The 27,488-nt window shown below is 29.9% G+C and overlaps 1 protein-coding gene across 1 annotated transcript in view; it reads right to left on the bottom strand.

The window, feature by feature from the left end:
• LOC145319454 (uncharacterized) overlaps positions 1-26,209 on the bottom strand; it is a 453,173-nt gene extending 426,964 nt beyond the window's left edge. Inside the window, exon 1 of the mRNA XM_080161592.1 lies at positions 25,275-26,209. Within this exon, the coding sequence (XP_080017718.1) occupies positions 25,275-25,666 (392 nt within the window). The 5' untranslated portion in view covers positions 25,667-26,209. The remainder of the gene's footprint in view (positions 1-25,274) is intronic.
• Between the last annotated feature and the right edge of the window lie 1,279 nt (positions 26,210-27,488).

Raw genomic sequence — 27,488 nt, 5'->3', positions numbered from 1 at the left:
CTTTTGTGTTCGTAGCGAGGCTATTTTATTTTTATAAATAAGTCTGGGTATGGTTTTAAGCTATTTTTCTGCGCTTCTTTATCCCTTCGAATATAGAGCCCCTAGATGCTAGGGGCGCAACCGCTAGTAAGTAAAACAGCATTAGAAAAATGCGACAGAAGGACACAATCACTTATAAAGTAGCTACATTTTTAAACATTCCAAAGGCATTTAAAGAAATTATTTGGTAGTTAAAGCAGTAATATATTATTTCCATTTTCAAGCTGTATGCTTCTTTAAATATGTATTAGATTTATTGTAACATTAGATTAAAAGTTAAGAGGTTTTAATAAATTAAAGACTAAAAAATTTGCCTGACCGTCTTGTCTATTTGATTATAATTTAAATTAAATTACAAAAACATTTCCTGTACAACAATATAATAGGATAATGGGGTCTTTTAATTAGAGGTGTATCTACCTTCTAAGAATCTCTATTACCTATGTAATATATATTATAAGATTTATTATCATGATTTATTTATTTATTCGAGTTATGCCCATAAACCATCCTAAAATAACATTTATACTTTGTAATTAATTTATACTAAGACTTCTATGCTATTTTTATGAACAACATTATGAGACAAATATAATTTGTAGAGTAGAGTAGAGTAGAGTAATGTACAATCGTTTGAATGTAATATTTAAACCCAATCCCTTTTTTCAGCCACTTATTTTTTTATCTGATACCCTTTATTAATAACTTGTATATAATCAAAATAATAATAAATTTTTGGTTTTAGTAGCATTACCGACATGTTGTATGCATGTTGGTCTTCACCAAAAAATCACCATTCTTCCCCATTAACGTTATGTACTGACGTTCGGACAGATCATCATCATCGCGATTTGTCTCTTCTTTCTAGAGCATAGGCCACGCACAATGGTTCTCCATTTATCTTTGAATTGGGCCTCAGTAGAGGCATCACTGAAAGATGATAGATTCTCATCTCTCAGTTCATCCAGGAATTCCCTTGTTTTTGGTCTACCTGGTTTCACTGACATTCGGACAGATAGAATTCATTATAAAGTGGCTTCTCTACGAAAAATTTACAAAATAAGCAAGAAAAATGTATAATGCAAATATGAAAAAAGTTATTTAGACATTATAATCAAGCCTATAAGTTTTTTTTAAATAAAATTTTAACAATGTTTAAAGAATTCAAAATATAAAAAAATGTGATACTTTTAAAAACCTAAATGTATTCAAAACTATGTATATGTCAACTTTAAAAAGCCTTAAAATAAGTACAAAAAAACATATTCTAAAACGTTTAGGTTTAAAAAATCGCAAAGTAATTGTAGAGCAACAGAGCAATTAACTTAAATAGGTGCTACCCTAAACTAACCAAAAAGGAAAATTTGAAGAAAAAAAATGTAAAAAGTCTACAAAGCCAATATTATTATCGCAGCCACTCTATAACTTTCTAACATCACAGAGTTTAAGCTTGCTAAAGCTGTTATAATGCTTGCCTATTTGTAAGTTTATTTTCTGCGTCTATCAAACATTAATTAACATTATTCTTGTAACAGGCAGCCTTTTGCTGATACACTACTTATATATAAATAAGCATAGAATAAAGAGGAACATTTTAAGCATATGATTTTAAATTTTTACTAAAAATAACACTTTTTTTAATTGTTTTTAAAAAGGAACACCCACTAACAGGGAAGCAAATGCATACTACGATGTTGTTTATCAGGGATCTTAAGGGATAAGACAATTTAAAATATATTTAGATTTACAAAATACATCCCCGATTTTATTGAACGAAATCACCCCTTTCCAACAAGTATAATTTTTCCTATGTAGAAGATTACAATATTACCCTAGTTAAACCTGGAATTGTGTGCTGACAAGAAATGATATTCAGTGATTAGACCATGGATGATAAAATGATAATGAACGCAATTAACCCTTCTGTAAGTTTAGATTATTGTTATAAAAGTTTGGGTACTGCTAGATTAAAACAACCAATCACGGTTTAATGAGGGTACAAAAAGTTTTTTTTTCTTCAGCTTTTAAGAGTGTAACTATAAAACTTCGGGTACCAAAATAATTCAAAATAAGTCCCATTGCCTCTCCCTCACTGTTGTTTATGCAATTTAATATAATATTATGACCTAAAAAGAGATCCCATTAAACTCATTTTACACTCATTTATAAATTAATCGCTTAATCATGTAGTTTGTTGGTAGCAAAGCTACTTTATAAATAAAATATGTCAGTTATTCTAGAGAGTTAATTAAAAATAGGCAACAGTTTTGTTTGGATTGATTCCCATTATGATGAGGAATATTGGGGCTTAAAACACATTAAGAAGTTAGATTGTATAATAAAATATAACCAAAGGTTTCGTGATTTTAAGGATAAAATAAAAAAAATATTTTACATAATTGATGAAAAGGAGGATTAGGTATATTAAAGGAAAAACTATATTAATAAGGAAGCAGAAATTTTTCTCAGGAAATAGGTGGACACATGTAAATTTTAGAGTATGCAAGATTTATACAATCAAAATTATGTAAATATATTAACAGCGAGCAAAAAGTGTTTCTTTTTTCCGGATTGCTTATAAGATCTTTTTTTGTATATAAAGAATGCAATTTTATTTCCACATTAAATGCCCTATATGCAATTGGCGAAGCAGTAAAATAATAATGAAAAAATAGTTTAAATGAACGGAGGAAAAATCCGCAAAAAAGTGTAGAAAAGGTTTGGTGATTTTATGTATAAATAACTTCTTTCATTTACTTATCCAAGATTTATTAAGTTTCTTTTTTATAATTATAAAGATAAATAATCATAAATAATAAAGAAAATTCAAGGATTCTCAAAGTGCAAATCAGACAGAACTATGCACGTAATAAATTTTGACTTGTGTGTTGTTTTATCAAATCTAATCTATTGTTCTAATGAAATAGTAAAAAAATCTAAATAGCTAAATATCCTTTAATGTTAAGTCGACTGTCATATTATTATATAGTAGACTAGATGGGCCAATCAAATAAAATAAAAGAGTAAGGATTATCTGTCTGGAGGTTCAGATCTCGGAAATTGCTGGTTGTATGGTTTCTACTTGTCAAGGCTGGTTTGAGGATATTTTCCACTAGAGTCTAGAGGCAAAGGAACTATAGCGAAACAATGCTGAACAGGGCAGTTATAGTTCAATGAAAGATAATTTGAGCTTTATCAGGAATTATTAGACAAATACTAATACAAAACTTCTTTAACATAAGTAGCTGCTCTATGAGTTCTGTATTTGAAGGAAGCGAAAGCAGAAAATAGCCTAAAACCAACGTGGACCTATGTAAAGCCTCAATAAAATGAAAACCTCAAAATCAGTTCAGTGGTTATCGAAAACTAAAGATACATACAAAAAAACGAAACTACTTTAAATGAAACAGAATTTTTGTTTTTGCTAAATTGAAGGCGCATCAATCTTAATGCGAATATAAATCATAATTAGCTACAAAAGAATAAATCTTTTTGCAAGGTTACAATTTTTGTTAGTTTTGTCTAATTTGACACCTTAGTTGCAGTAAGTGTTGATATTGTCTCAAAATTGATGTGCAACTCATTAATAGAAGAATCAATATTTTTGGAAGGTTACATTTTTTATGTTTTTATCATAGAAATAATCTTCTTTGATGATGCACTAAAAATTAACAAATACAATCGAGAATTGATTTTTAAAAATAAAAATTATTTTTTCTTCCAAAGCTCCAAAATTGGAAAAAAAGTCTCCAGAGCTTAAAACCAACAATTAATGCTGGTTTTATATGGAAATAGTAAAGATTTACTTAATCAAATTAGTTATAATCTTACATTGATTTTGAAATATGGACAAAATCTCTCAAGACAATAATATAGAGTTTCTTGACTTTCCAGAATCAACCAATAACTCTGGATGCTTCCGGCTTGAACAGTAACACTTAATTGCAGATTATCAAACAGTATTCTTTTATCATAAAGTAAAGACGACATTCCATATCATTGTTTTCAGGAGAAAAATATTCACATCTTACTTTGACAGATTTTAATGTCTAAAGAAATTAATCATAATCATACCTGAAATAAAAAAAACATTAATTTACATATTTTAAATGTTTAAAACAAAAAATTACATTTTAATTTATAAAACTCATTATCAGAAAATTATACCTTATATTTATAACTTTAAAAAACACGAAACCTTTCTAAAGAAAAATAATACTTCAACACTTTATAATTAACTAATAAGCGGGGGAGGCCAGTAAAAAAGCATAAAACCTCCCAATTTATAATTATATAGCTTAACTGAAGCAATTGCTGAGATCTTTATTTTCAGACAAGAACACCTAACTACTTTGTACCATAGGATACTTGTTAAAATAAACCTTGTAAAAAGAAACTATACAAATATGCATTATAGCTGTACTATAAAAAGTCTAGACATTAAAACTTGCATTACAAAGGTTAATAATTATGACAAATCAAGTCAAAAATAAAAATCCTTGAAAAGTAAATATCCAATTATGAACAATCATCTATTTTACAAATTGTGCAATTTTGCAAGTTTTGCATTTTAACAAGGACGAACTCCACTAAAACTGTTCAGGTGTAAGGTCAATCAACAGAGATTAATTTTACCACCATGACGCAAATAGGGCTCGAACCCATAACCTTCCAAACATCTAACGTCTCTAACTATGTAGATCTGATAGAAAACAATATGAAACTGTTCTAATTATAGGATAGCTGTGCTCCACAAGAAAAAAAACACTATTACATGGGAGAATCAGATTTTTTTGTGTAAAAAGGATTTCTGAATGTCAAAATAACCATTTATCATCTCAGTTATGTTTGCGTAAGCTTAGCAACTCTATAACTTCTTTAAAAAACTTTGGATTTTACTTTATAGTTTTATCTTTTAATAAATCATTTATAATATTATAATATTTATAAAAATTCAACCACTCGATAAAATCACTTAACATATATTTTCTAGGATAGTGGTAATGGTGTGTTTACCCCTTAAACTTTAAAACAACTCATTTGACCACCCTTAATATAAAAGCTTGGGCGTCCATGTCATTTTATATGATATTTATAATTCAGAAAATACCAATTAAAATACTAATTATGTTTAAAGAACTCCAAAAAGATGTTAGTATGTAAAAATGGTTCAGTAAGACATACACATTTTCAAAAATAATATTATTATAGAGTAGCTGCGCCTTTGAATAAATGTATACTTATCAAGAATTAAAATTGTGAAATACGTGTGTGAAAATTGTGTTATTTGTATTTATATATAATGCTAAAAGTAACCCTATAACCATTTATTAAAATCTTATAATGAAAGGGAAAAGCTGTTCAAATTACCACGGCTCAAGTAAAAAGTAATGGTTTCTGTTAACATAGGAGAGCAATTGTTAATATTCTATCATAAAATTAATAAGGTTTTTTGTTTTAACTTAATTTAAATACTGAACCGATTGAGTTCTCAATTCAAGAGAAGCTTCACATAGTTCCCATGATGGTTTTAAGTTATTTATTTCTATATGTTAGTATTGAGATGGTTTTAAGCTTTTTTTCTGCCCCCTACTCCATAAGAATGCAGATCTCCTAGATGCTTTTTGCGCAGCTATATTATATTGTACCACCAGTAAAGCTTAAATATCACACATTAACATCTAGAGAAATTAAAATTCTCATTCATTGTCCTATACCTTTATCACTGAAAATTACACAATACCATGTTATGGGAATTTATTTTAGTTTTTGTGTCCGAATAATCTATTTATAATCATATGGTTAAGTTTATTATTAAAACAAGTTAAGTAGATAGAATAGTGCCAACATTATGAATTATCCTTATACAAAAGTAATATGATATCTGCCTTTGTGTCTGTATTTACCTTAAGAATGGTTAACAGCTGGACTGATATGTATCTCCTTTACAGTGAAACTTCTTATAGATCCGATCCAGGGACGGTTTATAAATTTTTCTTTTGATAGAGGGTACTTTTACCCTAATTAGAGAACTTCATTAGAGTACACGAGAATCGAGTGTAAGATCTAAATAATAACAAATCCATTGCTGCAATATTCTAGAAAATCTACAGTTCTATCCTCTGCTGCCGCCAAAGATATTACATAATTAAATTTGTATTTATTTGATGAATACCCTAATCCCGTAATTTAAATCCCTATATGCATCCTAAAAATGGAATAAAAACCATAGAAAGAAACAAAAATTTCCATGGGCGATTCAAAATATTTTTGCAAAGTTACCATTTAATTCTAATAGACCTTTGTATGTCCATGGAATGGTTTGTACATCGATCTGTACATCTAAAATTTTACCTTAGGTCAAAATAAGCTGCCTGTCGTTTAAATCTAATTAAGTAATCTATGGAGAAGACAGTTTTGCTACCCGTCATTTTCTATGCACCCACTGTTTACATATTAGACGTAAAATTAGCTAGAATACTGTTAACTTAGACTTTTAGTTTTTAAACCCATATAAAATACACTGTTTAATTACCATTCTTTACTAAATGGTATGAAACAAGGATATTTATGCCAAAAACAGCGCAGTAACAATAAACTATCAATATTAAGACAAAAATGCTGGCATTTGTAGATTTGCACTGATTCGGAATAAACCGCACTGTATAAAATACTTCTATGATTACTTGTAAAAATTATAAACAATCCAAATGGTTGTTTAAAAAGAATTTACTATCTACTAATTTTAAGTCTATTATATTGTAAGTTTATCTAATTATACTTCTATTGTTTACAGTTTAGGGTAGACATAAAAGCTGATTCCTTGATTTTTGGATGACATAAATCACAGCAAATTCATAAATCACAGGACAAATATGTACATAAGTAGCAAAGCAATGCCGAGTTAACAACATTGATAAAGAACCTAATATAATATAAAAAAATATATATTTTGACAGGTACTATTATATTTTCAATGATCTAAGGGCGCTAAAGGGAACTAAACAATAGACAATAGATTGATGGACAATGGCATTCCTAATTTTTTAATAAAGGTTAAATTGATTAAAAAGTTAGATACTACTAGTTTGGAACAAACCCGTCAGATTCAGTTTTGAGCCAACGAATGAGATGTGGTCATAAAACTTTGGGTACCAGTGTAATTTACAGTCCAATGTCGCCCCCCTACCTGCATATTTTTATTTTGCTATTTTGAATACACCAAAAAGTAGAATTAGTTAACGGTTAGACGATCTATCTGCCCTTATAACAAAGTAGCTTCGCTACTAAAAAGCAAGTTAATGTACTGTTATCTAATGTAAAAAGTAACACCTTGGTAACGGCTGGAAAGTTTGTTTTTGGTAATCATGCAAACTGAATTATCATGTCAAAAAAATCCAAAGAAAACGCTACATACACATCATGTAGGCAGGCATACAGGGACTAATGTATATGTCTTAAATTTTAATCCTGATGAACAAAACACATATATGCTATCCTTATTGATTGGGATAAAAAATAAAATAACCTTCATTGACATATCCCTCTATCCCTGACCTCTTATGCATGAATTCTAGTTTATTTGAAGCACAGCCATTATATAATTGTTGTGAGGTGGTCAGTTAAACTTATACAGATATAACATTGCATATAACAAGATAACATTGCATAATTAGTAATTTCAAGCTAATCAGGACATTTATACTTTTGAAATTGAGGACAGATTGATAAATTAACCCTTATTCTAAAAATTCCAGAAAGGGGTTGTCTTATTCAACTCCCCCTCCCCCTAAGCTATACCAATATCGGAAACCGTATGAGATATCTAAACAGATTTAAAAGCAAAGTTCGAAATTGAAATCCAAATTAAAAATTAGGATAAATGAATCAAATTTTACCGCCGTATCTAACATTAAAAATTAAAAACATCGATAACGGTAAAAACTTTAAAACCTAAAGATAGGTGGATAATTTGACAATACTTGATTAAATTTTCTTAATTGAAAAAAAATAAATAAATTAAAAATTTCTGCAAGACCAAAATGGCCAAAAATATACATACATATTATTACAAAAGCTCAAAAAAGTTTTTCTTCTGTCGGGTGGGTTATACATTAATGACAGTTATGGGTACTATTTATTCAATATGATTTTTAAAAATGAAGGGGAGGGGGGAGGTAGTCATCAATAAACACTTTGAGGGGGAAACAGGCAATCAATTTAATAATTTGCTATTGTGTTTTTTTACCAAACTGAAACACCACGATGTAATACTTTGCGGACGTGAATGCCCACCTAATAATTATAATAATACATACGGCATTTGTAATCACAATTTTGATTTCTTTTTTACAAATATTTTTCTCCTATATTTTAGATTTTTATTTTCTTAACTTCCTGTAAAATTATACTAATGGATATAGAACATACATGAATATCATGACAGGGGAAAAGTTGTCGTCAATAAAGGTTGCTAACATGGACATGATTTATTGGTAACTTTCCATTATTTTACTATTCATTTCAAAGCGGCTGCAGCTCAAGCTGCAAATCATAAAAGCTTAGCTGCGGTTGCCAAGCCCTGTTTTCCACCTAATATATTTTTTTTCCTTCTTTAGAACATTAAATACTGAATATCACGCCCATGTACAAATATAATCCTATTATATAAAGTATATCCTATATCATATTATACATTATTTTGTCTGTAGTGAAGGATCTCGCTGACTGTTGAACCGATATGGTTTTCCTTTATAGTAAAGCTTCTTATATGTCCAGGGAAGGTTTTTGACTATTTCAAGGGAGGGTATATCAATCCTACCAATATAAAATGATGCTATCCCTCTAAGAAAATAAATTTTCAATTAAAAAAAAAAAAAATTAGATACTGTAATTGGCCTTTCCCCTTTCCACCTTAATTGCCCTTAGAGGCATATAGGGGCGTAGACGCTAGTATTTTAATAAATGAATTATTTTATATTAAAAATGAAAAAAATATATTAAAACTTTTGTTTCAGTTAGGATATCATGTAAAAATCTTTTTTTCAAATTTTTAAAATTGATAATTGATATAACTGAAAAGCAATTACATAATCAAAATTTGTATTAAAAATGCAAATTTTTGTATCATTGTTTTCTGCACATTAAAGGGATAAAGGGATTAATAGATAAATCTCCCCTTGATTGCAAATCTTTTTATGTTCATTATAACTATGAATTACAATAAGTTTTGTGTAGGCAGTGAAGGAGGTATCCAAGTTTTTCAATATCATATCTTATTATTCATTTGCTTCAAATATTTGGCTAAAATCATTTAATTGTGATTGGTTGGTTCATTAAGTTGAGTGTTCAAATGGTTCAACCAATAGTTTTAATCTACAGAATGGGTAATTTTGTTTATCATCATTGAGGTCGTAAATAAATTTACCGTACATTGTCTTATCCCTTAACATAACTGCATTTTAATGCAATTTATCTATCCCTTTCCCTTTCTGCTAAATAGAAACAATTAGTTTTGATTAAAAATCTGTTAAAATAAATATTTTTTTCGTATTGTTTACATAGATCCTGCAAGTGAAAATAATAAACAACAGAAACACTGTTAAAAACATATTTTTTTCATGGTTTTTCAACAAAATTTGATTTGAGATAGAAATAAAAAAGAGCCTTGAGGTTAAAAATTACAACATAAAGCATAATTAAAAACAATTCTTGAATGAATAAAAGTATAACATAATTTAAAGAGAAGATGTTCAGTGCTTATAAATTAAAAATAAATTTTCAACAAAAAAGTATTAAATATGAATAGTAATACGGACAGGCGGACATCTCGTTCAAATTATACTATTATAAACTCTATATACTTTATGCATTTAATGAATAAAACCATTTTTTTACAGTTCATCAGCTCTGATCTCTTTATTAAATTCAATAAAGAATTGATTTATTGTTCCAAGACACAATGGATAAACTTAATTGTTTCTGATCTTTAGAAAATAAATAGTTTCTTTTAGTAATTATATTTAGCACCTTTTATATTATATTAGTGGTGCTGCTACTATATAATTAGTTTTGTCCAGGGATCTTAAGGAATAAGGCACTGGCAGATAAACTTTTGTACATCCCCAATGATGATACACAAAATTACCCAAACTGTAGATTACAATTAGTGGTTGAAAGCTTTGGTTAAAAATAACCAATCAAAATTCAACAAAAGTTGTTAAGCAAACGAATAAGAAACATTTTTTTTTTATAACTTTTGAGAATAGTGTAATAAATAACCCAATGTTTCCTCCCTGCCTCAGTTTCGACGGATTTTTAACATTAACAGCTATAAATTGCTTAAAATTTAATAACACATACTTTGAATGTGTCATAATCAGCCATTTACTTTCAGAAGCAAAACATTGATTTATTGTTAGTTTGTTACTGTTGCGCTTCTTATGAACTCAAGGATCCTTGATGTTATTTTTATGAAATTTGAATTAAGTTTTAAAATTAGAATATCATAAATTATTACTACGTTGTTTAATTAAAATTAGGCGCGACATGTTGGTTTTATAAAAAAAATGAATAAGAGCATCCATAACGATGATGAAAAATCTTTTGTAAAATCGTTATTAAGAACCTAGTAAAAGTGTCTGACTCTGATTATGATGTAAAAAAAAATTTGCCAATGAGAGGCCACCATAAGTTTTACCATTGGTCAATTACAGTGTATACTGGCCTCTCATTGACTAATTTTTTTTTTACGTTATAATCAGAGTCAGACACTTTTACTAGGTTCGTTATGAAGAAATAGGGTATCTATTAATCCTAAGAATCAAAATTTTCTAATTGAATTATAAGAAGTCTCAAATCAATCTTTGATGTACTGACAAAGTCTGTTAACTATCGAATTGTTATGCATTATAAGTAATGCCTTATTGCAACAGAAATCTACATAGTTTGAAACAAATCATACAATTCTAACAACAAGGTATTTCGACAAATAGAATCATAAAATATAAATGTAGACTATATGTCTTTACAATAAGCATAGAGCAGTGCAACGGACAGTTAGCTTAGCCAAGTTTTGTTTATTTTGATATCATAAATTAAAATTGTGTACTACTACTACTGCCTTGCTTGGTGCATATGATTTAATCTATTCGAATGTTCGGATAAAGGGATACAAGATTATAAAAAGCTGAAGGATGTCTAAAAATTTTTTTAAAATATTCTTTATAACATTAGCGACTCTGGGTCTGGAATCTTAAGTATCTGCATTCGATGGAGTAGCAAAAAAAGAAAGATATTCTGATTAACTGATATGATTTTCCTTTACAGTTGTTTAAACAGGCCCAGGGAAGGGTTTTAATAATTCTGGGACAGGGTTTCTCTCAATCCCAATAAAAAATGAACCCGTCCCCCGAACAAAAAAAAATTGTTTTCTTTTTCTTTTTTAAACTCAAATTAAAAAGGGAGGTCGACTTTTCCTTTTCACCTTAAGTGCCCCTAGAGGCTTCTAGGTGGCGTAACCACTATAGTGTAAGATAAAAAAAAACATCATGCTATCAAAAGGCTTTCCTTTTATTCTGGAGATCTTAACTATCTAGAGTAAACCAACTTGGAAAATGTAATCAGATCCTCCAAAGAACATTGAAATATTGATTCTCATTTCAAGGGACACTATACTATGTTCAATTATTGAACATATTCATGAAAATCAAAATTGCAGAATTAGCTAACTGATACGTAGACATTTTTTTGGTTAGTAGCAAAGCGTCCCTATAATTGGGATAAGTTGCTCTAGATAGTTAAGTATTTATTGTATTTACAGTGTTAAACTACAATTAAAGCAGCATAGTATACTCTATATTAATCATCAAAAAAGGTTCACAAGTTTCTTTATAAATTTTATGAACCTGTGAATCTATTGAAAATAGATGTTGTGTATTCATTTTTAAAAATTTAAACAAATCTAAATAACGACAAACCATAATTAAAGAGTAGCCTGTAAAATTTCATATTTTGTTCTACTTATAGAGTTGTACTATATATTCAAAACCCACGTGGATTCACAGATATTTGACTATTTTAATCTAATAATAGGGCCCGGCTCTCCATGACCTAAATCGAAAAATTTGATTGCCTAAAACCACCCTGGGACCTATGTGAAGGTTCACTGAAACTTAGAACCCAATCGGTTCTGCAGTTAGTGAGATCTTAAGCTACAGACAAAATACGGTACTATTACCCTAAAACATAGAATATATCGTTTTTATGCAGGCTTAAACCCTTTTATCAACTTAATAGTTTGGTTTAAAATGACAGTCTCCAAACTTTTCAACTAATTGTTTTGTTATAAAGAAGGATACTTTTGTTAATTATCATTGGGAAAATTAATCAATGAATTGTCAAATCACTAAAGATTTTTTTGTCTTAATTATCAAAATCTGTGACTCTGATTAGGACATAAAGAAAGTTCATGATTATAGTTGGTTCAGATAAAAATATAATCAAGATCAAATTCAAACAAGGAAGACAAGGAAGGCAAACTCTAAACTTTTGATGTTCTTGGGTACTTTTTCTCTAAAATTTCTGATAAAATTATATATTAATCAACAATACAACATAGTTATCATTAGAATCGCGTATATGGTAAAAATATGCAGAGATTCTAGTATTAATGATTAATGCTTGGCCATAATGCTAAGATATATTACAGGCAAATAAACTATTTGTAATAATATCGATAATACATCAGTCGAAACTACTTACAAAATTACCAATAATCATGAAATATTGAAATGCTTTTTAATTGTTTCAGTACAAGACTGTAGTTGTTCATTAAAATCTTAATAACCACTGAAATCGATGGAGTCCTGGGATGGATAGGTCCTGTGATGGTTTTAGGCTATTTCAACTTTAAGACTAGGTTGACTGCTTTGAAGATTCTATTGAGAAAAATAACATAATAGTTATTTCTTTTAATCTTATGATTGTACATTTTTATATTCGTAGAAAGCTGGATATAATACGATGCTAGACATAGTTTTTTCGTATGGATGAGAACCGGTTCCTATCAATAAAAGATTTTTCTCGTATTCATTCGAATCCGGTGGATAGGAACCGGTTCTCATCCATACGAAAAAACTATACTATTTTAGCCAGTTTTCTACGAATATAGAAATGTACATTCTATATCCGCGGAAAGCCGTTTATAATACGATACGAGAAATAACTATTCTTTACCCTTGATTTTCAACCAAAATAGAATTATAATTGGCATAAAAGTTGAGGAAAACATTTGTTAACCCTTTAAATTAGTTGAAACCAAAATATAACAACTATTAATGATACAATTAGTGAAAAAAAGATTATATTTAAAGGTTAGAAATTATCGGTTTGGGGAATTCAAAATATTCTTTTTTTTAACTCTTTTCATATAAATGACGAAAATATTGTTGCGATGTCTGATGCGTGAATAACAACAGTTAGAGTATAATAATGTTTTTTTCATAGACAGGAACAACTTATTTCAACCACAGTCAGCCTATATGTATATAGATATACTCATTGCTCTTCTTATTTGGAAGCTTTTTATAAATCCCATACGAAAAGAGTACCACAGCCATTCAGTGGATAGAACAATTGGTGGATTTTTGATGTGGAAAATTTTGCACAGGGCTAGTTTTTATTAACCATTTACGACATATTAAAAATACACAAAGTTTCTAAACCAATGCATAAATGTTTATAAAACTTTGGATACATGTTCAATTTATAGTTCATTGTTTCCTCCCTTAGTTTTTTTCAATATTTAAGTAAATAATCTTCCAAAATTAATGCAATAATTGAAGGTCTAGTTAAAAATACATAAATTTAAGTTATTAGTCTACCATATGATATTTTAAATAAAAGGATTTATAAGATTTGTTAACAATATTTAAAATGATCAAAAAGATTGACTGAATTAAGAACAATGTCCAAATGCAAAATAACCAGGTAACAAATATTTTTAGGAAAAAAATAAATTCTTACAGCTAAAGAGTAGCTGATATACTAAAAAAATTTATTCTTTTATCCCTGGTAGCAAATGATATAAATCAGGGTGTAAGTAACCACTTCCTCGCATTTATTTTTGTAAACTCATCTTCAGGGATTAAAGGTATTAAGATAAGATTGTTTACTGCAAGCTTTAATTTTGAATGTTCGGTTAGATGTATACTTTTAGAAACTGATTAATATATTTGGCGATAATAACTATTCTCTATCATTTTTAGCCACTATACTACTCTATATATATTTCAAAATGTTCCCGTGCTCTATGTGGAAATGTATGATTTTCTTGGCTACAATTTAAGATATATACAATTTGCATTTACTTTACAATTGACTTTGTCCGTCTGTTCATATGGGATTTATCTACAGGAACGTTATCTTCTTGGCTGCTGTTTGAGATAAACTCCTGATATTTTATTCTCAAACGTATTGTCTCTAATTTTATTTATGTCCGTTTGGCTGTTTGGGTTTTTTAGAAAAATTGAAGAAAAAAATATTTGTGTGGTGCTTTATTATCCATTTTAATCGTGGGAAGGAATGTTTAGTGTTAGATTTATGTCAAGAAAATTTATACGGAAATAACACAAATCAAATCAAATTATCTTATTCCCGTTTCAGAGTCGTTTGTATTTTTAGATTACACTAAATACTTGCACCTAGGGGCTTGATAATTTATTGTCATCATATATAAATTATTTTTATTGAAACTGCCGAAAATAAATTTGTTTGATTTAAAGCTAAAATACACAATTTTTTGTTAAAAAATAAAAATCTAACATCTTAGTAATTGTTACTGTCACGTAAAATTTAATATAAATACTGATCTTATTATTAAAAAGGTTAGATAAATGTTTGTCTGTCTTCACCAATTACGCTAACCGAGAAGCTTTTTAGGTGTTTTCCACTGTCCAATTTTTGTTAGTAGGGGTTTATCTTGAAAAAAACTTCCATCTAAACCTCTAAACCCAAACGACTTTTTTGTATAGTATTTTAATCATAGCTCGACATAAGCCTCAAATTTAAAGCCGCTTGTGTTCAAAATAATATTCTAAAAAGATGGATTGTCTGTCAAGAAACAGTTTTGACATCTAGGTGAATTTTAAAGTTATGATATCATACGATTTCACTATGGATCACACGCAGCTGAAGCACGGCTGCCGAGCCCTGATCATAATTTTTAACACTTAGACATTTGCCTGACCTACCCTAATAATTAGTTCCAGTAATAACCTCTCAAAAAATATTATATTAATCTAAAATTATAATCCTTTAAAATTGGTGTCTCAAACAATATTTTAAAATTTGATATTTCTAAGTAAACTGTTAAATAATTTCCTGATCTAAGCCTGATGATTATATGTTTCAACAATAACTTATTAACCCTAGTGTCTGAAAATTTGTTACACTTAATTTTATCAAATTTGGGAACATAGACAAATATTAAAAACATCTAGTAAGAAATTGTACTTCCTTTTGGGATATGACAATGGTAAAAAATTACTGCTTTTGTAGATAAAAGTATGATGGGAAAGTTTATACAGTGCAGGTTTATACATTCAAATGTTGATTTAATAAAATTTCCGGAAGTTTTCAAGCTTAAGCATGTGAGAACTTTGGGGACTAATATAATTTACAGTCCAATGCAGGGATCAAATTAAATAAAAAAAACTGCCGATAAATTGATGTCCATACCCAAAGTGATACACAAAATTACCCCTACTGTAGATTAGTATTAGTGGTTTAAATGTTTGGACCCTCAACATAATGAACCAATCAATCATAATTAAATAAAGTTCCCAAAGTTGTTAATCCGACGAATAAGAATACGTTATTAAAAAACTTTGAGGACTAGTGAAATAAACAGTTCAATGTCACCAACCTCCCTAAGTCCAATGCTTAATTTTTCTTGCTAGTAGCATAGACACTTTACAACAAGGTAAGTCCGTACATTAGTTTATCTCACTTGAAGATAGAATGGCGTATAGACTCAATTCTTATACAGTATCTACGTGGTCTTGAGTGTAGTAAATAAAAGAAACATACCTGCAACAAAAATAAAATGCTATTAAAGGATGTGTCTCTTAATTGAGTTAATTTACTGCCAATTCTTCTCCAGAAAAATTACATTTTGGCTTACATTGTCCTGTTACTAAATAGTGTTTAATTAAGATGACTAAACTTTGAAATCCTATCATGACATTAAAATTTACTTAATATGGCTTAAAATTAAGTTTTAGCAAAAAAATTTCTTTTGGCTAAATCTCGATCTTGTGACCTTTTGTCTACATATAAACCATATTGAAAAAAATGTGCGTTCACTTTCACTTAAGTATCACATTATCAAATCATCTAAATCGCATATTATAACAACAACACAAATAGCTCCATCACCTATAACTTTGTATTTTTTGTAATGAAGCTACTCTATATTTCTAGCCAAATGATCGGCTATCTGTCTGTATAAAATGGAATCGGAGAAGCATGAATTTCTCAGATGCTCAGTTCAAGATATATAGCCTTATTTTTTGTTGATTGTTGAGCATATAACATCAATTGTACCTGGTACGTTAGTCACTCATTCATGATAAAAAACCGCCAAAACATATTCTATGTAAAAAAGTTTTACGATTTTTTACTTTCTAGGTATACATATTTTTATTACACTACACATCTACTTTATAACTAACTTAGTCCATTTGTCCAACAATGATTTATCAGTGCTTCGCTACTATTAGATGTTGCGTACTTGTGTTTAGATTATGTCACACTTTGAGAGAATTATAATGGATGTATTATTATTTGTATCTTACACCAGATTTTTTTGTTATCTAATAAAGCGAAATACCCAGAGGGCTAAAATAGCGATTTACCCATTCTCCTCCCTTTACTCCTTCCTCTTACCTTCTACTGGATGAACAAATTGACCAATATATGACAGGTGAAATAGCAATTAAAGACAATTTCCTCATGTCATTAAATTATACATCCATTTTGATTATAAGCGGAAGTGCATGCACACTGCGATAAAATGATGAGGTAGTTGAAACAAACAATTTGAAAATCCAAAATCTATGCAAATTTTGAGATTACAAAATTATATCCAAATTCTATTTTTATAGTGCAAACCAAACAAGGATGATAACAGTACTTCTTTATACGATAGGATAAGAGATTGTGTGAAGAAATAGCGGCTTCAACTTTAAACTTCAAATTATCTTTAAAAACGCATCAAGAACATCCATAAAGCTTCCCTTAAAATGAAGAACTTAATCTATTCAAAGGTTATCTGATAATTAATAGACAGACAAAAAAATCCTTACTACTTTTAATTAAAAGGTTAAATTAAGTAATTCATTAATTTAAGTTAGTCATAAACTAATCAGCAACAGACGGAAGTAAATAACGATGGAAGAAAGTATAGAAAACTTTCGCGACTAAAAATACTTTGTGTGTGTAATTTTTGCATTGCTGCTTCTGAAAATTGCTCTACATGGATTGGGCTGAGATCTGCCCCCCCAACTTCCAGAAAAAAATATTTGGTTTGTATAACTATTTTTATGTATTGAGACCTATCATTTATTACGTTAAATGGCTAAATAATTATATTATTTTTTAGTGTTAGATATCTAAAGCAAACTTGACTTATTTTTGTTATAAATTTATGATTTTAACCCTTTTTGTAATCGGAGTAGAAATTGCAGTCATAGAAACAGTTCTAAAGTCTAAAATTGGGGTGAATGCTTGTTAGGAATCTATTTGTTATTACAGCAATGGAATTTAAATAAGCATTTCAAACAAAAGACACCGAAAACTTTATATTTCTCAGGATTAAATTAGCAATTTTAAACAAAAAATCTTTAATAAAAGCACTAAATTTCCAGTATAGCTTCGAAACCGATTGTTATCCGCTGAATTAGAACCGGTTGTAAGTCCTACTGAAAATCATGTATAGCATCGTATTACAGACAATTTTCCACGAACATCAAAAAAAAGTTTCAAAGCAGTTTCAAATGTTTCAATATCTGCTGAAAGCTGTCTATAACACGATGCGATAAACAACTATGATTGTTTTATTATAAATCTTCAGAAGTTTCACAAATTGGTTAGTTTAAAACTTTTTAAGTTTAGAATTATAAGATTAAACAAATTTAGTTTTTAATAATGATATTCGTTGCCTTCAAGCCTCTAGGTGAGGACGGGGGAGTTAAGGAAAATAGCCCAAATCCATCCCTAGACAATTATAAAGCTTCCCTGATAAGAACAATCAGTTGGGACCATTACTTTCCGAGATATTTAGCTTCAGACAAATAAAATCTTAGTACTTTAGGACTAGCGGTGATGCGAACCTAGCCTTGAGGCCATGCTTTAGAAGTTCATTGACCTTGTGGTCCCAAGGCCTATAATAAAATTTCTCGAAAAGCATAATACGGGATCTTTGGCTTCAAACAAACGAAAAATTACATGTAATGTATATATCAATCTAGAAATAATCCATCACATATTTTATATATCAACTTACAAAAGTTAATCACAAAACCTCTATATTTATTAGGGTTAAATACACGTTAAGCCAAATTGATGGTATTTGAAATTGTTAAATTACTGTCAAAACTTGAAAGCAAATAGAATTTAAATGTTTTAAAGATCACTCTAGAAAAGTCAATGCTAAGGTGATATAATTTGATCGACATAAAAAATCACCCCGTCCTTTTTCTATCAGCATGATTTTTTTTATAAAAATATCTAGCAAAAAATGTTACAAGAGGTAGATTAATCAATTAACAATTCTTTCTCCTCTTTTAGCCTTTTCTTACATTTGATTTACTTTAAGAAACTCTTTAAAGTTCTGAACATTTTCTATAAAAAAAATTAAAAGTTTACGCAATAAATTGCGGGGAAAAAATTGAGTGCGATCGCCAAAGTGATATAATGTCCATTGAAGCGAATCTGAGGAATTAAATTGATCAAAAGAAACTAAATACATGTTAAAATCATTAGATGCCTAGGAAAACAGGGATTCAACCATTGTAATCAATTTATAGCATGTATTAGAGGGGTTTTAATTCGTTAAAAACATGAAAATGCAGGTTTTGTAACAAGAATTAAAATCATAAGCAGTGAAACAAAGAACTAATTGTATTATTTAAATCCTAAAAGACATGGTGCATGCATATGGACGGACAAATAGAGTAAAAAGTAAGCCTTTAGCCAAAGAAAACTTGAAGGGTATTTAAATAAATCTATCTAACAACAACACCCCCAGAAAGAAATGTATTAAATGGCCAGATAGACAGACGTGCCCCAATAAACGAACAGACGGACAAACAGATTGACAGTAAAGTAACATTACTACAAAAACGATGTTTATAAAACTGGAAATATCAAAATTAATACAAATAAAAACTATATATTCTAATTTTACTGTAAAGTAAAAAAGAGCAAATAACGTGCTTTTTATGTTTTCTTTTCTAAAAAATTTGTTTAAAATGTTCAATAAAAAATTCTATATTATAAATATACAAGGATTTTGATTTCCATAAGTACCGCAGCATCAAGTCCAAGCTTTTTATGTTGAGGAGGGGGTTAAATGATAGATATCAAAGGTTTGAGGGGAGTGATCTAATGTATTTTTTTGTTTTTTGAGGGGGTTAAATAGAGGGGTTTCAAAGTTTAAGGGGGTTGAACTGTTGTACACCCCTTTACTCCCATCCTTGGACGCCTTAGACATATCCTTGCTACATAGTAGCAGTCCTGCTAAAAAAACTGACGTATATTAATACAAAACTAAAGTTATTGTATTTTATTACAATATATGTACGTAATCAAAATGTAAGTTTAAACCATCCTACTATGAAAATTGATATAGATATTAGAATAAATTATTCTTAATTGGTTATCATATTACAGCTATTTATACCCATAATTAGATAAAGCATGTCTTTTATTTCACCGAAAATAATCATGAATATGTGTAGGAGAGATATAGGGGGGGGGATAGGGGGGGGATGAAATAGCCTAAAGCCATCCCAGGATCATGTGCAAAGCTCCCCTAAAACAGAGGACTTAATCGGTACAGTGGTCTGCGAGATCCTAACAAACAAACTAATAGCCTTGCTCTTTATTTATAGCAAACTAGTGGCAGTACCCCTTGCATTTATGGGTTTTGTTTTCTAAGGAGAAGAAGGCAAATATTCTTATAGTTTTAAGACCTAAATCTAAGATTAAAACAGCCTTAAATCATTATGGGAACTATATTAAGCTTCCCTAAAAAGGAGAACTCGATATGTTTACTAGTTACTGAAATCCTTAGCCTCCGACAAAAACAAACTAACTACTAGAGGCCTATAAGGGCACTTGAAGTGGAGGATTAGGGGGGGGGAATTTAAAAAAATGAAGGGCGAATTCTATTGGAAAAGTGATAATATACCCTCCCCCAAAATAGTTATAAACATTCCCTGGACGGGACATTTTTTAAGCTACACAATAAAGAAGAACTAATTCGGTTCAGCGGATAGAGAGATCCTACGGTACAAACAGACACACACAGACTCTGTTACTTTTATATAAGGATAGAAGAAAGAAAGAGAAGGAGTAAAAGTCAATGATTTTGAAGGAATTTAACTCTTTTTCATGTTTAAGTTGTTTTATGCATTTTTATGGACAATTAGACAAAGAAAATGTATAGACGACAACATTATTTTAAACATTTACTAAAAATGGGGTCTCATCACTTCTACATACACATAACCTATACTATAAAGTAATAAGTTTTTATCTGAATCTATAAAGATCTCAGAGAATACTGAATGAAATGATTGAACATATTGAGGGAAGCTTTATAAAAGTCATTTGGTGGTTTTAAGCAGTTTTTCTTCACATCAAACCTCGTACTTAAAAAAAAACAGGGATGATAACATCCATGAGTAACAAAGCACAAAAGAATCATATTTGGATAAACGGACATAGGATATTATAGAGCAAATATTTATATAGAGGTTATTATATAAAGTAGTAAGGTTTTTTTTGTCTGTAGCCCAAGATCTCATTATTTACTAAACCAATTTAGTTCTCCATTTTAAGGAAGCTTCACACGGGTCCTTTGAAGGTTTTGAGCAATATTTTCAGATTAAAGTCTTGATGTTGATATGGTTTAGGCTATGTCACTGTCCTTTCCTACCCCTAGTAGCTAGGGGCGCAGCCGCTAGTAGAGGTTATAAAATAAAAGAAAGAAAAAAATTGAAAAAGAAAAGCAGAAATTCACGAAACCTTCATAATATGTAAATTATGAATATATATTTTGAATCACGACTGACGTACCAAGAAAATTGTATCTTCACAGAAAAAAATCAGCAATCTAACTTAAATAGCAGCTAAGATAATAACATTTTCCATATAGCGACAATGAAAGTAGATCATTGAGTAGCTTTGGAATTAAATAGCAAATTTATTTCAGGGTAAGGAGCATTTCATTATGTAGTAAAAGATAAGGTTCTGATAAAACGACACGTTTTGCGAAGTTGATCGCACACCTAAATAAGTCTTTTATAAATTTGTCAGTATATATACGCAAATTCTTAAAGAGACTATTCAAATATTTTGAATGCTAAAAGAATTTTCAAAAATTGCAACAAAAGTTTATTGTTTAGTTTTTAGAATACTTGTATTTTTTATAGTTTTCTTTTATAAAAAAAAAATTATGCCTGTGTAATCCCTTATATAAAACAGTACGATCTTTTGTTTGAAGGTTAAAATCTGGCTAACCATTTAACTGATGGGGTTCTTCAATTTAGAGAAGCTTTACATTGGTTCAGTGTAGGTTTTAAGTTATTCTATCAATTTTACATTGATGAGGGTTTCATTCGCTAGTTACTAATTTAAAGTAATTTTTATATTTAAACAAAGGTTTCATGAATATGGGGAAAAGACACTAGACAACAAATTCATTTATATATCCCCAATTTCTAATTAGTTAATTTTCTGTGAAAATCATGGATTGTAATAGTTATTTATCTCATTTATCATAGACAGTTTTCCTCAGATATTACAATGAAAAATGATAAGATTAAAACAAGTTTTGTTAGCCCCGAGAGACAGAAGAACCGTGCTATTAAAACTGGTTCTAATTTTATGTTTTTTTTCATATTCGTTGAAAATTGTCTGTAATACAATGCTCTCCATGATTTTTTAGTAAAGCATAAAACCAGTTCTAATCCAGCGGATATTACTTGGTTTCGAAGCTATCTGATTTACATTTCCCTTGCCTTCCTGAAACGTTAGCAATATTAAGAAGTGTTAAAATATGTGTAAATATATGCCTTAAGCTTTGAAGCTTACTGTCTTAACAAATGCTCCTACACAGTAACCTAACTTTTATTAGAGAAAAATTAGAGAATGTGAAAAAAACATCTAAATTATTTGAACAACACTATTATTTTTGGGTGCTATCATAATACGGGGAGGTAAAAGAAATTGGGCTTTTTATTGCACTACCCTAAAGTTTAATTTACGTTTCTTATTCGTTGGCTTATCATCTTTGGGGACTTTAATTTTGATTGGTTGATTCATTTAGTTAAGCGTTCAAACGTTTTATCCTTTAATTAACCGTTACATAATTGTGGTTTTGCATCAATTTATCGGCCATTGTCTTATCCCTTTAGATCCCTGATCCTTATATCAAAACTAGAAAAAAAATAGTGTAAATTATCTCTAATATCGGAATATCGAAAATATATTGACAGTGACCATTTCAGTTAATACAACCTTTCAAAATCAGCTGTTGGAAGTGAAGCATTATGCTATTATTTCATTTATCAGTATTGAAAAAGCATGTCTCGTATCTGTCTCTCGTTTCTTGGCCTCTAAAATCTATGACTTAATTTTCAAGTTTAAAACAAGGATAGTCTTTTTATTTTTATTTTACCAAAATTTTAATTGTGGGGGGATTATAGACTTTCATGCTATTTGAAATGCCTCTTTTGGCGATGTCAGACAATTTCATATTACCATATGGCTTTGAAACCGATTAATATCCGCTGAATTAAAACCGGTTTTCGGCCATACTGAAAAATCATGTTTAGCATCGTATTACCGAAAATTTTCCACGAATATTAAAATAAATCATAAAATTAGTACCACTTTTGTTAGCTACGATTATAATCTTATAATTTTTCATTTTAATATCCGCGGAAGACTATAATACGATGCTTTAAACAACTAATACTGGATTTACTCATTGCAAAGTAGCTGCACTACCAACAAAAGTATCCTAGAAACAGAAAGGCATATTTTTAACCTTTAAAATTTGATAACTTTGCGCTTTTTTAGCAATATGCAATCACTTTTGACGCACTTCATTTACAAATAATGCATTAGAGTATTTTTGTTGATAAGTGTCACAGCAAGAGAAAGAAAATAAACAAAACGGATAACAAAAAAGCTTTTATTTTTATGCAAAATTAACAGGATATCTGTATGTGTGTCTTTCTGTCTGTCTGTAGCTTAAGATATAACTAACCGCTGGATCGATGTGGTTTTTTTTAACAGCCAAGCGAAAAAAAATACCCTCCTTATATGCAATTGTTTTCAAAAACTAAGGGGTAAGGGTCAGTACTCTTCAGACACTTTGAAGGAAAGCACCAATTTCTTAGATAGCATTAATATATTTTCACTTTCATTGAATGTAGAAGATTTCACACCATTAATGTTTTTAATCAAAAATGAAATTAAGGATAATTTTGTTTCTTTTTGTCTGCTTTGTGATGAAATTCATGGATACAAGGATAGATTAATTATAAATTAATACAATTAATTAAATTGTCCCTTCCTTTATTTTTGTTTTAACTCAAATTAACTTTTGATGCATATCAGCTACTCTATAGGCAAGGTCTGTCCTTACGTCCATCCGTCGTCTGTCTTTGTTTACTAAGAACATCTGCTATTGCTAGATTAATTAGTATTAATCATATATTTTCTGAATATTCCATAATTATTTGTGTACTATAGTATTAGTAATTAATCTTTTATTTTCTGAATATTCCAAAATTATTGGTGTACTATAGGTTGGTATTTTTCAAGCCATAATACTAGATATTGTTCTTTTTGTAATCAAACTGTATTATTTGTTTAATATTCTTTTTTTTCTTTTCCCTTTTGTCACTTTATTGTTGTAGCTGTTTGAAAATTATAATTTCTTTCCAACTATCTTATTCTTTTATCCCTGGATAAAACCCCTTTGATAAATAATGTCTGGACTGATTGATCATGAGAGAAAATAACTTTAATAATAAGCTTTAATCAACATTTTCCACCATTTTTAAAGTGGAACAAAAATTACCATGTCCATACTTCTCGCAATTTAGCAACCGGCTAAATAAATAACTTCAGAAGATTTTTTGAGAAGATTACTCTGCCGGCAAATATAAATCACAGTTCAATTTCTTATGTCAGTTTAGGTGTAGATGAAAATGAAAATATGTGATTTTCTCAATTGGTATTAAATATAAATAAAAGGTATGTTAGTTAGTAGATTGCTTTATAATTTATTTATGGTAGATGTCATTCTTATTTTAACATGATTAAATAAGAGTGAGGAGGTCGGATTAGTGTTAAACTATAAAGAAAGGGGAAATAGCTGCTTAATCATAAAATAATTTGTATAGGCAAGTTCTTTGGTGTGGTTAGGGAAAATAAAATGAAAGTTTTCATTCAAAAGATTTAGGTAAAAATATATTATTGAATCATTTATAAGAATAAAATGAATATTCAAATTTAAAAATCACATAAATTTAATATGAATTAACTTATTGTTTTACTAGTTTACAGCTTTTATTAACATACAACATATTCTAATCCTTTTTCATTTCACTTTTTCCCATTAAAGGTTTTGCTTATTTCTTTGTTGCTGCGCTTCTTAAGCGCATAATTGCAGGTTTTCTAAGGATAAGACAATTGCCGACAAATTGATGTACCCATTCTGTAGATTACAATCAGTGGTTGAAACGTCTGGACAATAAAAGTCACGAACCAACAAAAATTCAGTAAAAGCCCCCTAAGTTGTCATGACAACGAATAAGAAAACATTATTAAAAAACTTTTGGGACTAAATTAAAAAACAGCCCAATGTCTCCCCGCCCCCCGTTCCTGCATAATTGCCACAATTATAAAAAATACTGTGAAACTAAAAGCCTTACCTTAAATTATATGTGATGACTCCCCTATCACAGGAGGAAGCCCTGCTACTCTCTGTCCCCACGGTGGTCAGTGAGCTCAGCGACTGGCTGAACTTATACAGCCTCGCCTGGCTTCTCAACAGCGTTCTCTGCTTCACAATTCTACTTTTCAGGGATCCATTAGTGCTGATATGCCCTCCCATCTGTAGGGCATATGTACTACCATCTAGGCTTGAGTTCAGATCTAGGATAGAATCATTAGTTTGGGTACTGTTTGAGCTATGGGTACCAACACTTTTAACTTTAGTAAAATATCTATTTTCATCACTTTTCTCACTTTTATTGTTATCATTTTCAGTGGCCCATTGAGGGATATCACTTATTGTTTTGCTTCTTGCGAGTGTATACCCCATTGTACTTGCTTGTTGGTGGGGGTAGGGATAGTGCAACTTTTTATGGTTTAGGTCAACTTTCCATTGGTTAAGAGTCGTGGCTAGGTTGTTATCCTCCTCTATAACTTTAGACAATTCAGTGGTTGCGGTTTTCAATTCTTTAACCTGCACACCAGTAGAGTTTTCAGTATTCAGCGGCGCAACTTCTAAATTGGTTGGCGGCTGTAGGTCAAACTTGTTGACTATATCAATATGATGTTCGTTGGTCTGTACAGCTGCTGGATTGTTTTGTGAGCTAGATTTAGCCCCCACAAGCCATGCAACGTTCGTTGTACACTTATTCGTATTGACTGCACCGCTATACGACGTATTTAACCCAATCCTTTCTCGCGCGAATATTTCCCCGCTCGGGCTCAGATTCTGATAGCTGACGGTCGGACGGAGGCCAGCGAGGCGTGACGCTGCCGTGACGGTCAGCCGCGTGCCGTACCGCGCCGTGTCAACAAACGCGGTATCGTCGTTTGTTGTTGCGTTGGTGCCTGCGCTTCTCTGACTGTCACCTGCTATAAATAATTATTTACGTAAAGGTTGGGAGAACAACATACTTATTGAAAATACTGCCTAAATATTAAAAAATATTACATTTGTAAATTTTAAATTAAATTTGATAGTAGGCATTATTTGGTTAAACAAAAATATTTATTTCATTCTTAGTTTCCTGCTTTATTTACATTTTTTAGAACTTCATGTTAAGTAAAATTTTTACTTTATACTGTTTCATACAGAGAAGCTTAAATAGCCTCAAACCATGCTTAATTACTTTTGGATATAAAGATGATTTAAATAAAAAATAAAATATTTACTTGTTTCAGAACGCATGCCTTGCCGTTCACGAATTCTTAATCTCCAAGCCCTCCGAATGACCAACATGTGAATGTTTACAAATGTGTATTTATTACCATGAAAACGGTGAATCTAAAACAAAAATATAAAAATTAATTACATAGTATTAATGGTTTATTATTTTTGTATATCGAGGTTGCGTGATTTCAATTTAATTAAAAATATAAAATTTCTAAAAAACTTTAAATTGGCACGAAACATATTAAATAGCATCAGAAATTGATAATTTTAGATTCAAATGATCAATAAAATTAAGGAAAATATTCGTATGTCAAAAGTTAGCAGTTAAATGGTCTATTTGTTGAAAAATTAATGTTTTAAATTTCTTCGTAAAAATATACCATACTACACTTATTATTAAGAATTAAGATAAATTCTTACCACATTATGATGTCAAACTAAGCAGAAGGCTTATTTGAGATATTCCACACATCAGAGCGCATGTATATTCAAGCAATACATTATTTTCAATCACGTAGCTCTTCACGTGGGACTAATCAAAGAAAAAGTGCGCGTTTCTTTTGTCTGTTTACAAGCCACGCGCCGCGCGGAGATAGTTAGGAATGCCGCGTAACACACTCATTCTCTAGGAAATTTGGTGTAAGGAAACAGGGATTAATGGGTTCGAACTTGCCAGGGAATACAAGAAAAACATACCGAAACACACCCGTCTATTCACTGGGAATCGAACACAATACCTCATCTTTGCAATATGCGTGCAGACAGTGTCCACTAAATCACAATCTCACAACACATAAACCACAAGAGTTTAAAATGTTATGGCCATAAGGCCTAAAATTAATTATGGTAACTCGCGAATACCACAATAACTCAAACCGAGTCCACTACCACATAAGGATAGGAATAAGGAATGGGAAAAGCATTCAACATTCATGAAATGCACATTTACCACTCACACATCTCATTAATCATGGCCTCA

The sequence above is a fragment of the Acartia tonsa genome, chromosome 1 (genome assembly GCF_053477335.1).
Source record: "Acartia tonsa isolate MP-2025a chromosome 1, ASM5347733v1, whole genome shotgun sequence".
NCBI lineage: Eukaryota > Metazoa > Arthropoda > Copepoda > Calanoida > Acartiidae > Acartia > Acartia tonsa.
The sequence above is the reverse complement of the archived record's forward strand: the minus strand, read 5'-3'. Positions and strand labels throughout refer to the sequence as shown.